This window comes from Saccostrea cucullata, unplaced genomic scaffold, assembly GCF_032062105.1.
Source record: "Saccostrea cucullata isolate Sc308-1 unplaced genomic scaffold, CSIRO_AGI_Scuc_v1 ctg1427, whole genome shotgun sequence".
NCBI lineage: Eukaryota > Metazoa > Mollusca > Bivalvia > Ostreida > Ostreidae > Saccostrea > Saccostrea cuccullata.
Window position 1 is genome coordinate 156,360 of NW_026922815.1, and position 15,440 is coordinate 171,799.

The window sequence follows — 15,440 nt, forward strand, 5'->3', positions numbered from 1 at the left end:
GTTAATGTCGATTTGCAGTCAAAGTGTGAAAAATCAATCCCGTCAAAAATGACGTTGATCGTGTGTTGTAGATATTGAACTCCCAAAAGCAAAATATGCTGGCACAATCAAGCGTGGGTCTCTCCCAATGTATTAATCCATCTGGAATTTTATATTCATTGAAGGCCACTGTTAATGACATTGTAAAGGCATAAAAACAAGGCGGGTTTAAGTCCTAACTCAGCTCCAGGGAATCTCATCAAAAATGTATGAGGTAGAAGAAGATGACATTGAAAAAACAATGACGTTATCGGACGTCATGAAAATAAACGACGACAGCGCCGGTGATCATATAATGTCGTTTTCATTTTATAATAATTTGGCAAATAATGAACGTATCAGGCTAAACTATTCAACATTTCTCTATTTTGTATTGTTTGATGTTCAATATAAATTTTGAAAGCACAGACTACATAGTACTAATTTCATAGCCTCAGTCCACGAACTTTTTGATAACCCCTCGTATTTATGCAAATGATTCTTATGTTTCTTTTTGTGTTGATAATCAACATGTTAAATTTAACTTATTCAGCTTAATAGTAGTATGTATGAGGTTCCCATTTGAATGAGTGAAATACTTTGTTAATTAATTAATTAAAAATTATAATTCTTTCCTTAGTAAGAGTAGTTAAACAGCTCAAATATTACAGGATAAAACGCTTTTTTGAGAATTGATCTATTTGTAAACTCATGCCATTGTACTCAAAAATGTACATAAAAAATAACAAGCAAATTCAAAGAATTGTGGTCCCCCGCTTTCAGTGTCTTTGTGGATGAGATGTTATTTTTTTATGACGTATTGTGTGTAATATGAACATCCTATCATATGTCATTTATTTAGAAAGTAACATTGAAGTTGATTTTTTTGAAGGATGAAAACCCTAGTCCTGACTGTTAAAAGTTATGGCCAAAGTAAAATGTTTTTTAAATTGATTACATATGTGAAGTATGAAAGCCCTAGCCCTTACTGTTCAAAAGTTATGGTCAAGGTTAAAGGTTTTTCATAAGTACGTAAATCTCCAAGGTCAAGCTCAAAAGGTCAAGGTTGTTGGTATCCAATGAAATGTCTTGCCACAAGGAATACATATGTGAAATATAAAAGTCCTAGTATCTACTGTTAAAAAGTTGTGACCAAGGTTAAAGTTTTTTAAAAGTAGTTAAAACTCCAGGGTCAAGGTCAAAGGGTGAAAGTTATTGGTATCCAATAGAGGGCCTTCTCACAAGGAATACATATGTGAAGTACGAAAGCCCTAGCCCTTACCGCTTAAAGGTTATGGTCAAGGTTAAAGTTTTTACAAAGGTACGTAAATCTACAAGGTCAAGGTCAAAAGGTCAAGGTTGTTGGTATCCAATGAAATGTCTTGCCACAAACAACATATATGTGAAATATAAAAGTCCTAGTACCTACTATTCAAAAGTTATGGCCAAAGTAAAAGTTTGGAATTTTTGTGTAAAAGTGGGTCAAACTCCAAGGTCAAGGTCAAAAGGTCAAGTTTGGTGGTATCCAAAGAAAGGTCTTGTCACAAGGAATACACATGTGAAATATGAAAGTCATAGCTCCACTAAATCAAAAGTTATGGGCAAGGTTAAAGTTTTTGTGACGGACAGACTGACAGACGGACAGACGGACAGACGGACAGACGAATGAGATTTAATGTCCCCTCGCTTTCGCGAGAGCGGGGGACAAAAATAAGCACTTTTTTGTAAAATTGTGAGTACAAGGTCATAACTTTACTTATCGATGTATTTTCAAAAAAGAACGTTTAATTCCTATAATTCCAATCGCGATATTAATTAAAGCATTTCTCTTTGCTGTACAATCAGTATCTGCACAGCGTGGGAATATTTTTGAAGCGATGTGGAAATGAAACGAAATCGAGATGAACATCGAGAAAGGTCGACTTTAATTTGTAATATTCAATAAAATAAACTTATAAAAACAATTTTTTGTTGAAGTCAACAAACATAGTAGATACAAGTAGACCAGACGAATTCGTACATAACAACGACAAATGCTTTTAAACGAAAGAGGTATGGACGACTCCTTACTTTCCGCTGAAGACGGGACTTGATATAAGATATACAATCATGAATTTGATGCTAATGAAAATCTAAATAAAAATTGAAAGTGACTTAAATATGCTGAAGGTAATATTCTCGTCTTTCAGTCCTGAATGTGCGCAGTATTGTTTGTATTTAATTTCAAATTTAATTTTCTCTAATTGTTAAGATAAAAGCAAACAGTAACTGTTGATTTGTTTTATTTTTTCCACTAAAATCTTAATCAAGAAAGTAGCTCTGATTAAGAGACTAATCGATGTGTAGTTTTCCTTGAATTTGTTATCGTACAATCAAAACCATATAGGAGTCGTAACCGGGGGGGGGGTTGAAAGAACAGACATTATATATTCATGGAAAATTGAGATTTACCTTTTCTGTGGGTTTAGCCCCAACTTTCGATCAGCCCCCCCTTTTTTAATTTGCTTGCGACGCCCAGGAATACACAGGGAATTAATAAACACTGAAGATTAGAACTAGGAGACTTATTGTTCACAGAACAATAAGAGGTCTTTCCACCTTCTTTGAATTTCAAATTTATTTATACCTGAATCCTTAAAATTATATCCCATGAAAAAGAAACCAGAATTGCCTTAAAGAATAGAAAAAATAAAATTAAAGAAAAAATTGAAAAGACCTTGACCTTTGACCTTGAAAAAATATTCAAGGTCAAGGGTCATAATGCAATTGACCCCATGCTGCTATGACTTATAGTTTTAAAGTTATAAGGTTTAATAGTAAGTACAAAGAAGTTAAAGGGCAATAACTCATATAAGGGTCATGAGATCCTTTTGCACTTATACAGTGGAGTTAGGCGTAAAGACCCTGAAGACGTTTGTGAAGATTTGGTGACTCTACGGTCTATAGCTCCTGAGGAGTATCGAAAAATAGGTTTTTGACACAAGGGTCAATAACTTTTAAAAGGGTTAATGTTAGGGGACAAGAATGAAATCTTTGAAACAGTTTTAAAAGTACATAGTAATAATGCAAAAACATTAAGTATATGTTGAAAGACAAAAGATACAAAAAGAGCTTCTCATTTTGGGAATGACCTTGACCTTTGACCTTTACATGATTTTTAAGGTCAAAGGTCAATAAATCTTTTGGAGTTGGTCCCATGTCTCTACGACTTCTCGTTTTGAAAATTTTTAATTATTTGTAAAATTCATAAAGTTTCAGGGGCACTGACTCATTGAAGGGGTCATGAATACTTTTTCAATAAAGGATTTAGGGTTTTTCTAATTAGTCATTGGTGAAGGTTTCATTCCTCTACGATTTACGGTTTCGGAGGGGTAGCAATAACAAACATTTTTGCGAAAGGGGCGATAACTCTGAAAGGGGTCGAAGTTCATATACGCAGGGTCAAACGAAAAAATCATTTAAGGAGTACATTCTTATGAACTATAAATCTCTTCAATAACTAGTGAAACAAAAAACCATTCGGCGGAAAAATAATAAAAATAATAATAAAAAACAGAACAATTTCAATAGGTCTTTCCACGGAAAGGTGGAAAGACCTAATTATTGACTTAAGAAGTATTGGCGTTTCTTTTCATAGAAATAAGTTAATTTAGATCAATGGTCTTTAATAGAAGATTTATTATATATTTAGGTTTAATTGTGTTTTAAGGTTTTACAATCCGAAAATGTTTCATTTCTTTCAGTAAGAATGTATTATGTGTTTAGAAGGTCATTTTACTATTTTACATACGTGTTTCGCGGAATAATCCGTGTTGCGCAGTGATTTATATACGACTCGATTAATCTTTAACTCCCCCTTTTAGGTTCTTGCATTGCCTTCTTTTTCCTTTAGCGGGGCACTGACATTCGCCGAATTAGCTTGCTTAACACTTATATTTCGACTTTCAACAGTTACCTTCCTTGTATAAGTAATTTGGATATTGGCCCATTAAACAATATTGAATCTTTAAAAAAATAATAATTGGACATTGCCCTTTAAACAGTACTGCATTTATGTGACATTGCCAACAGTTTGAATTAGATATCGACCCGTGGAACAATAATAAATATTTTTTGCATTTATGACATTCTTAATATTGATTTCGCTTTCACAACACTTTTGATGGGATATTGTAATTAATGCTTTTACGTTATATTGATTTTATATTGGGCATTCAAAAACTTTACTAAGTGCACAATTCAAGACCATTTTGTTGTTGGCAGCTTTAAACACAAGCAGAAAGCCGTTTCTAAATGTGTTAAAAATCGTGTCACCTTTACCAGACACGTCAAATAAACTAGAAACTTGTGTTTTTCTAACAATTAAGATACTCTTAGTATAATACATATTATAGCACTGGTACAATTCTCGGGAACTGAATAGTTCAACAAAGGAAATTAAAGACTATTGAGTAGATATAATTATTTGTTACATGTAGGTAGCCTTAATAACACATTAAGAAAAATCTCAATATGATACCCGTGATATCCCAGCATTCTACACACAACACGAGCATCGTTATTATCCCAACCATCGTCACACACAGTACCCCATCCCTCTCCTAGATTCACTTCAACTCTACCATTCATCGGTGACGACCCGCCAGCTAGGCGTATATCCACTGAAATAATGAAAAATCATATTAGTAGATTGATTGATTATGTGTTGTTTAACGTCCCTCTCGAGAAGGAACCTGAAGATATAGAAGACTTTTTGAAATTAATTTTTTAACAAATAATATTTATATTCTGATGTAAATGTTGCTGCAAATTCTTGATTTGTACACTTACTACAAGCAACTCCAGCATCATAATAATGTGCTTGAATTAAGTTTAGATCAGTAGTTTTATTGCATTTATAAAGCGAGCTCTCATTTCCATTGCAATGTAAGCCGTAAAGATCCATATTAACAGACCCTGCTCCTTTCCCCCAAAATAACGGAGATGAGTCATGGATGGCAGCAGCATTTTTCCTGGAGAAAAATAGAAAAAAGTATGAAATGAAAATCATTAAAGAGTAGGTAGATTTACTTAGCAAGCAGAGTGATGTAATAAACGTTTTTAAGTTCCATGTGCCCACCAATCACAAAAGATTTGAATAAACAAATTAAATAGATCGCCAAAAGAAAGCAAAATACTACATATAACAAACTTAATATATGTGCTTGACCTATTCACAGAAATCAAGCTTTTTTAGGACATATACCACTAAGTAATTAAACTCTAGGGTATTATTATGGACATGGAATCCTAGTGTCGAAGGAAAAACCAGTTAAAACATATATCCATGACATATTTTTAGTACTTTCGTTTTTAGCTTTACTGCTCAGAGACCAGAAGAGCTTGCTTAGCATGCAATAGTAAGGTGTCTTTCGTCCGTCTAGCTGTCTGTATAGCTGTCTAGCTGTCCTTCTGTCTGCAGAAGCTGTCCTTCTGTCTGTAGACAATTTTCCAAAATGCTACTCCTCCTACAGTTTTGGTCTGATTTCAAAATAACTTGGCACGCAAGTAGACTCACTAAGATACATACATGAAATTTAGTACATTGGTTTTTGCCATAATTGTAGGAGGAGTAGCGTTGTAAAAATTTGAACATTGTGTGTTTCTCTTTTTACCACTAAACTCAAATGTTAAATGACAATGGGAAAGAAAAACAGAAAAAACCTGAGCATCGTGTAGTTCAAGCAGAGAAGAGAAGCCACGTAGCATTTGACCAGGTTGACAGTTTGATTGCATGTTGATAGTGATTGCATCAGGTAATTATTTAACTACTCATTTTATGTATTTGTCTTTGATTGCTGCGTTTAACATTACAATCATAGGCGCTAGCCATGTAATTCTGTAAATAACGAAGGATAATAAAATACACCGGTATATAGGTCTACCCCCTCTACACTATAAAATCAACAAGGCATGCAACTACCTGCCATATTGGATTTCGCCTGGAACCTCTTACTGGTTTACTTTAAAGGTTTCTAGGGTATACTGGGCTGTTCATCAGCTTCCGGTACTCTAATTTTTTGAAATGAAATATTTGCAAGCTTTAATCTAGCACCATTACGCCGCTTTCTCGTGTTTTCAAACATTTCTCTATTACTACGTCTGACATAGCTGATCCCGGCCAGAAGAAGTATATGATTACAATTACCGAAAGTTGTGAATGATCTACTGACTCCGGACTTAAATCATCGATGAATAAAGAGTACGAAGGGTGTCAGGTGTGACTAATATCCCGACATTGCAGAAAAAGCGGTCATCAAAAAAATTCTGAAAAAGATCTTTCTCTTTTTGTATTTAAATAATCAGAAAAATTGTCATTTTTATGAAATAGTCTGAATTGTTGATTGACACCTAGGCAGATTTAGCTTTATTTAACCCTTAAATACATGTACAAAATATAGAAATAATGAATGCATTAAACAGATAAATGTCCAAAATATACAAAACCATCATGTTTAATTTGTTGTACATGGATGAAATCATTTTTCTCCATAAATTAATTTCATTAAGAATTTTTTTCTGATTACCTCAGAAAGAATTTTAAAGTACACTTTTAGGCAATAACGAAAGGAAGGGGTTTTAATTCTAAGAGTTAGTATCAATACATATTTTAAAAACTTCTTCCTATAAATGTACTACATGAATATGTAGCTTCCATTATTTGATACTTAAGTTTTTCTGACTGCCAAACTTAATCGAATGCCCTTCTCAGAGGTACATTTTGGTTCTTTTAAAAAATACATGAACTATTTAACATTTGTATGATGTGTCAATGAATAGATTTAGATTGAATGGTTTTTAAATGAGCTGGAAATATGCTTTCAACTATTCAAGTCATCTTCTGTGAATAACGTTTGATTTTTATTAATACATGTAACTAATTTTCTTATCAATAAAAAAGAGATCTAGAATGTGCATGAAAAGAACATTTTTTGTCAAGCATATGTATTTATATAATACAATATGTAGATTTTATAACAGTAACATATTGATTCTTCAGTGATTATGTTGGAAATTTATTCATTTCATAGATTTTTCTCCTTCCTTAAATGCTATTGTAAGTAAAATGAACAAATATGATTTTTGATTATTAGTCATTAATTGGAAAAGAACATAAAAAAGTTGCTTCAAAGCTCCCTTAAAGATTTGTGACATCAATCAAAGTAGAGAACATCTTTTATCAGCTCAAGGATATTAAAAAAAATTGGATGGATCAAGCAAATGTGTAGAACCAGATATGGCGATATCAATGGAGATTTCGAGAAGACTTGTAATGCCCAATGCACGTTTTTATATGTCTACAGAAGTACCTGTAATGGTTTTACAATATCCTATCTACAGATTATTTTCCATATATTTATAAAAATAAGAGTCTGTGAAGATTGTAGGACATGCTCTGTTTGTCCATCCTTGAACTTGTATGTGTTCAAAAAATAAATGTATGCATCATAGGTATTAGCTGAAGGTGGCATCTGTCTATACTCAACAATTTTTAGACGGTGGCTACATATAGCCACAGGCTATTGCTGCTGGTCATTGTAAACACACGGGGACCCTAGCGGCGATTTTTGCAGAGTCAAAATAATGAAAGTAGACTTATTTCGATGTTTGAAAATAAAATGTACATAGTTAACAAATACTTTGGAGTTATTTTAAACAGTTCATTGATGGATACAAAGCCTAATTCCTGATAATTGCCGTTATCAATATTTCTCGCCTCATGAATATTCATTGAATTACGCCGAACTAAACTAACTCGTACACCAAATGACTCGTATATGCAAACTACAAATATCAACTCGTACACAATGTTTTCGTTTTTCTCACATGTTCGAAAAATCAGTTCGAATGCACATTGTGTTTCTTTAAAATTACCGAATATTTGTTAAAAAATATTTGAAGATAATTGTTTCACTATCTAACTTTGATATCAAATGCTAGGCCCTAGTAATAAATAATTGCTAAACAACACACGGCTGTTTCTTAAATACTGCTTTGTGGATTTTTTTTTTTACAATAAAACTTTTTAAAAAATTTATTGTAATTTAACAAAGTCTTTCGATTGTTTCTTGTATCTGTTTACAATGCTATATTAGTAAAACGAATATATGTATTTTAGGAAAGAAGAAAAAAGATCACTACATCTTAATCAGTTAATAAAATGGTTGTTGGAGGTATATGGAGCCATAAAATTTGTTAAGTTTATTACCATAAAATAGAGACAGAAAAATATTTTGTTATTCTGTTTTTTCTCTCTTTTTTCGATCAGTATACGAGGGTTGTCGTGTACAAAGCGTTTTTCTCGAAAAATAGTGGGCGCTGCAAGATGAAATTTTTAGCAAGTATTTATTTAACATATTTTAATGTATCTGAATTCTTTTGATAAAATTTAGACAAAACATTAATACTTTATTAACATGCTTTAATGTTACACACGATAAAAAACCCCGGTTATAAAAATAATACATGAGTATTGTTTCGAAATAAATGTTTTAAATAGATTTTGGTCTGGAAAGCAGTTCAGTTTTTTCCTCTTTGGTGTAAAAGAGAAATGGGATTTTTCTAAGATAATCGTTTTAATCAAATCCAAGGCAGGGGCGTAGCAACCCTGGGGGGGGGGGGGGGGGCAGGGGGGCCTGGCCACCCCCCCCCCCACTTTTTTCCAGGGATGGGGTAATTGAATAAAGTAATTGTAATTGAGTGTAATTAATTACATTTTTCAAAGTAATTGGAAGTAATTTGTATTTGAGCAAGCCTTCAATTACAAGTAATTGAATGTATTTAAATACATTTCAAAAAAGGTCATGTATTTTCAATTACTTTTCAATTACATTTCAATTACTTTTTTTTCAAAATGAAAGTTTATATTTAAAAAGGTGTCTTATACTGGTGGGTTTACATTACTTATTCCCATGTTTTATAAATCTCAGTTCTCCCTATTTCCACTTGCAAATAACAATGATTGTGTAGATAGTTGATTTGTTTTACAGCAATTAGACTAACTACAAACCCTTTTTGATTTACCTGTATTCTATCCATTTTAAGATAAAAAATAATGAATGGAATTGTGATAGACATTATTTATTTTCTTTAAAAAAATGGATTTGAGAAAGTAACAAAAAAGATATTGCCATACACCATACTGGTGTAGCATGGGCTTGTGTTTGTACAATACTTAATTGTCTCATAATGTTTACCGTAATTTGTTTATACAGTGTGTCACACTAATTATAAGGTAAAGGTCTAATTTTGACCAGGTGTGAACCCCTATCATACCGAAGAACAAAAACACTGAATGAAAGTTCGAAATTGATCGCTATAGAAAAAAATCTTATTTTAAAAAAATCTTTATTTTTTTTTATAAAAATAAAACTCGAAGTAATTGAAATGTATTTAATTACATTTGTCAAAGTAATTGAAAGTAATTAATTACATTTGAAAAAATCAATGTAATTGTAATTGCAAGTAATTGACAAAATTATCAATGTATTTGAAAGTAATTAATTACATTTCAAAGTAATTGACCCCAAGCCTGCTTTTTTCTCAACCTTACTTATACTATAGGAAATGTTAATTGATAGACTGGTTGCCCCCCCCCCCCCACCTTAGACTTTTATCGATATACCGAAAATGTAGTACTAAAATAGGATTTTCGACTTTCGGAAACTTTTTCCTTTTTTTTTTGCTTTTCAACTTTTTCAGGTAAGTAAAAAAAAAAAATTCTCTGGCTGCCCCCCCCCCCCACTTTCAAAAACGATGCTACGCCACTGCAAGGGTAGACCAAACAGCTACAGGAATAGCGAAAGGCGCAGACAATGTTGATAGCCAATATATATAAGATTATTGAATGATAGTAAATATATTATCCATAACTTTAGTACTAATAATTCTTCACAAAGTCCCATTTGTGCGTGGGATTGGTTTCTGGCTGTTATTTGAAGAATAAAGGGAAACTCAACTATGTGCATCAATGAAATTCCTTAATTTAAGTGGGAATTATCCAACTTGTTTTTAGCAAAGAGGAAACTTGACGCTGCTTTAGACACTTTGACATTATCACCCGTGTGCCGTAAGGCGACACAACACATTAAATGAAATCTTATAATCTGCAATTGTTTATTTATAAATGCATATACCTATTTGAAGTTTGCTATGTTTTTTGATGAAAAATGTACTTAAGATAGTAAACATTTTAGATCACAGTTCATAACACTTTACTTTTTAGTATAAAAATATGAATTTATATATTAAAATACAGGTAGATATATTGTGAAAAATCGAAATAAACATTTATAATTCCCAATTCATTTTACAAAATCTTAAAACATTTTATTTTATTTACTGCTTGTCGCCATTTCACGTTACGGTAGCGGGTTTGCTTTGGACTCACGGACTTGAAGAAGTCCATCCTTACGTCGCGGATTCGACTCCCACTGCGTGACATTGATATCGGACCTTAATTCAGATTAAGATCCCGTGTCGCAGTAATTGCTAGCCAGAAAAATCCATCGCTGCTAAAAATTTTATTCTTATATGGACGTTAAATAAACAAAATCATTCATGCCACCGTCTTTCAGTACTCACAGTACTTTGATTATGTATCATTCTTAAAAGGATTAGTAGAATTCCAAGAAAATTTAATTCACAAATAATTACGATTAATATTTTTATACATCAAAAATTATTTTGATCAGAACACAATGCTCAAATAAGTATTTCTGAAAACTGATGAGTTCTGTACACAAAGTTACATTTTTCCCTGTTCTTGACATATATGCATGACAGTGCTATGCAATTTGCAGAATTTGCCTTTTCTCTGAAATCCGTAGTACCTGATAATATCATGAAATCGGTAAAAAGTGGAAATAAAGTTTGATTAAATGAATGAAATCAGATTTAAAGATGCCATAAATACTAGTCAAAGAGTTCTTCTATGGAATAATCTTTTATACAACCATGTTGCACAGAAGGGGTGTTATTTTAAAGATTTATGGCCAATTTCTGCCAAAAAACAATTTCCTGAATAAAATTCAGTCTGACGAGTACAGCTTGACAAAGTAATATCAATGATGTCTTTCAAATTGTAGAAAAAGCCTGATTTTTATGTTCCGAACCCATAATATAGACTCTGTTTCCATGGAAACTGTGTTGAGGACATACGTATTGCGTGTTTAGTTCAGTTTAATGAAAATGATTAGATTAATAACTTCATGGATTTTGGTTGAATTGGTAGATGAGGAAAATATTTATTTTTATGTTTTTGTTGTTAAGGTAAGGGTTTTACTTTTGTCTTTCCTGATATACATGTACTGTATTTTATCAAATAAAATATATAATATGATTATCATGTTGTATATTTTATTTGATAAAATAAAGTATATCAGGAAAGAGACTTTATATGGGAAAATTGAAAAATCTTTACATTTTTTATAACGGAAAATAAAAAAAATTATATGATATAAGCATGGTTTATACTAATTCAAATCTGACATTTTAATAATTATAGTATACTGTGTAATAATTTTATACAAAATTTCTTTTTTTTTCAATGAAAACAATTAAATGAAGTAAAATACAAAATACCTTAGATTTGGTTCTTTTATCTAATAAAAATGGGACGGGCAATATTTTTGAGAATCATATTAAATGGTGAAGCTATCTCCCTGAATAAACTGATATATAACAGTTGTGCAGATTTAAAAAAAAAATTGGGGGGAGTCGAAAACCTTACCTTAAATGCTATTCCTCGTACAATTTTGGTCCGATTTCAATAATTATAATTTTGCACACAAGTAGACTCCCATTAGATACATAATTCTAGGGCTGGGTATTGGCCCGAGATTACGTATTGCGATATATTGTGATATTTTTAACTGTATTGCGATATGTATTGCAATATTTTCAATGTAATAAAAATGGCATTTTCTTACTATATTTACTTTAATTTACATGCAGAATGCCAACACGGGAAAAAAAATCTTGATTTCGTTTAAATTATGCTCTTTTAAAATGTTCCCTCAAAACAACTTCTGTCTTAATGTTTGGCTTAATAACAAACTTTCATAAGTCCATTTTTATATCTAATCATTTTAATGACAAAATTCCTTAATCTAAGGATATTGCCAATATATCGATATTACAAAATCGTATTGCGATACGATATTTTTTGTCATTGTATTGCAATACATTGAAATATCGATATTATTGCCCAGCCCTACATAATTCTATTTATTGCTGCCTACTTTTCCTTTGTTATACGTACAGATCAGTAGCTCATCAGAGACTACTGGTTTAAAAAATATAGAATTTAGATAGCACATGGTCTAAATTACAAAAAAAAAAAATTGGTCAAGGATATTTGAAAAGCAAGTTACAAACTTACGTCGGATATCCCAGCATACGACACACTACCTGGGCAGCCTTGTCATCAAAACTATAGCCTTTGCGGGATTTACTCGGTACAGTGGCCCATGTCCCGTTATAAAACACTTCAACTCTCCCCATCCACCTCGTTGATCCGTTTACCAGTCTGATTTCTCCTAAAAAGATGAAATAATTCATGTTTTATTACGGGCATCGAAAAAATGGTCCAAACTATCATGAAATCAAAACGATCTGTCTTTTTCTGAACAGCAGCTTTAAGATGTACATGTAACAACATTTTGTGGGAAGCATGCTTAAAATGGTATATTTGAGAAGCATACTTTTACAATTTTAGTTTGATTGGAATTATATCATTGTTATTTACTAATCTTTCATTTGTAAACGTTAATTTAAAAATATAACTTGCCGAATTTTCCAATGTAACAACCGCCTTGATATGAATAGTAGATGTATGTTGCTTACTCGGCTTTAACCAACATAAGTCAAACAATCAATAAATCAACCTAACATTTATTGAGAACTTACCTGGAGTATACATGTGATTATTATGTACATGTACATTTTAATTGTAAAAAAATCTAAAGTAAAAAAGTAAAATCTCTACTGAAATATAGATTAGCTAAGATAGATTCACAAATCTTTTGTTCAAAGAATACATCAGAATTCTTCATACGATTACATTGCAATTATTATACTGATAATAAATTATTCAGAATTAGTAGTTATACACTTTCAGTGTATTCAGATTTATATAAATGAAGCAGAAAAAACGAGGAGGGTAATTCCACACTTTTATATTATTCATGTTTTTAACTATTGACATGTTTGTTCTTTATCTCACATTCTACGTCCATTGACATCTCGTACGTAATGCATTGTAAGGAAAAATGATTCATTTAGTAATTAGTTAAAAATACAAAGGTACATGCATTTCTCCGACTGTTGCACATGCAAGGGTAAACTCATTGCATTCAATAATAATCTTTTATTTTTTTTAAGAGAACTGTCTATTCTGTTAATTATATATATTCATATGAAATTGTGTCTATCAGATAACATTGATATCTATAAGATTTTCAATTAAGGAAAAACGTTTAATAAGATTGTAACACCCCCCTTAAAATGATGCTTGATTTCCTAAAGAAAAAAAAAACATTTTGTAAACTAGAGCAAAGCTCGTTGCAAAGCAAGGTAGGTCTTCCGTCCTGTTTGACCGGAAGTAGCTTTCATTTTTAACGAAAATGAGAAATAAGGCCCAAAAATGCTTTGAATCCTCTAAAGGTATGTTAATAAATGCAAAATTAAGCATTTTTTGTTACTTCCGGTTCGACCGGAAGAGATGGCGACGAACGGAAAATAAATTTTTAAGTTCCTAGAGATATACTAGTATGTAACCCAAAAAATTGTCAAAAAATGGCAAAAATATGCGTTTTCCGACTGCTTCCGGTTTGGTCAGAAGTGAAGACTCTGGACGTATTTTGACGACTCCATTAGATTGAGCCTGACATTTTCAACAACTTTGGTTCTTTGATGTATAACAAATTCTCAATACTTTTTGAGATATCTGGAAAAAACTTTTGACCCCTCTAGATCCCTTAATTTAGGGGTCAGCCCTTTTCCTGACATATCATTTGAAAGATCTTCTAATTCTACACAAATTATGTTCGATATATTTTAACAAAATATTTTTAGTTCAGAAGATAAAAAGCAAAATATGAGTATTTTTTTGTTCTTTTAAGCGTTCTGATTTTTGACCCCTGTATAGCGCCATTTTAAATGGAGAAATCGAAAAACAATAACCGATGTGCACAACTTTAATCCTTCTTTTATGTAAAATCAGTAGAATTTCTGCTCCAGCTTTAGTCGTCTCTGAGCCTTTGTCTGGAAACGAAAGCTTATAAATTTTCACTTAAAGGGAAATAACTCAAAACCTGAAGTGACCTTTTGAAATTTTAGTCAGTATGTTGATAGAGTTTATAAACGTCTATAACCTCTAAAAATTTGAGTGAAATCCGTGGAGAAATGAGTGAGATATGAGGCCTAAACGTTGTGGTCTAGGAAGCAGAAGAAAAAAAAAAAGAATAACTAGGAGACTTATTGTTCACAGAACAATAAGAGGTCTATCCACCTTCTTTGAATTTCAAATTTATTTTATATTTGACTCTTAAAAATTAAATTCCATGAAAAAAGAAACCAAAAATCTCTTAAAGCATAGAAAAAACGAAAAAAAAAATGAATGATCTTGACCTTTGACCTTTGAAAAAATTCAAGGTCAAACGTCAGGGGTCACAATGCCATTGGCCCCTTGCTTCTACGACTTATAGAATACAAGTTATAAGGTTTAATAGTAAGTACAAAGAAGTTAAAGGGCAATAACTCAAATAAGGGGTCATCGGATCCTTTTGCACTAATACAATGAAGTTAGGTCTAACGACCCTTAAGACAATAGTGAAGGTTTGGTTTTTCTACGGTCTACGGTTTTGGAGGAGTAGCGATAACAAAGTTTTTTGCACAAGGTGCAATAACTTTTAATGGGGTCAATGTTAAGGGACAAGTATAAAATCTTTGAAATAGTTTTAAAAGTACATATTAAAGATGCAAAGACAGATTGTATATGTTAAAAGACAAAAAAGATATCAAAAATGCTTAATTTCTAATTTTTGAAATGACCTTGACCTTTGCATAAATTTTAAGATCAAAGGTCAATGAATCTTATGCAGTTAATCCCATGTCTCTACGACTTCTCGTTTTGAAAATTTTTAATTATTTGTAAAATTCAAAAAGTTTCAGGTGCTATAACTCATTGAAGGGGTTTACGAATCCTTTCGCAATGAATAGTTTGAAAGGTCCTCCCAAGTAGTCATAGACATTGGTGAAGGTTTCATACCTCTACGGTTTACATTTTTGGAGGAGTAGTGATAACAAACATTTCTTGCGTAAAGGGCAATGACTTCGAAAAAGGTCAAAGATCGAATATGGGGGGTCATTTTTCGGAATAA

The 15,440-nt window shown here is 31.8% G+C and overlaps 1 protein-coding gene across 1 annotated transcript in view; it reads right to left on the reverse strand.

Annotated features, from left to right (window-relative positions):
- Positions 1–15,440, reverse strand: part of LOC134262543 (scavenger receptor cysteine-rich type 1 protein M130-like) — a 62,589-nt gene that overhangs the window by 15,834 nt on the left and 31,315 nt on the right. The window contains exon 4 of the mRNA XM_062744942.1: positions 4,538–4,679. Coding sequence (XP_062600926.1) covers positions 4,538–4,679 — 142 coding nt within the window. The remainder of the gene's footprint in view (positions 1–4,537; positions 4,680–15,440) is intronic.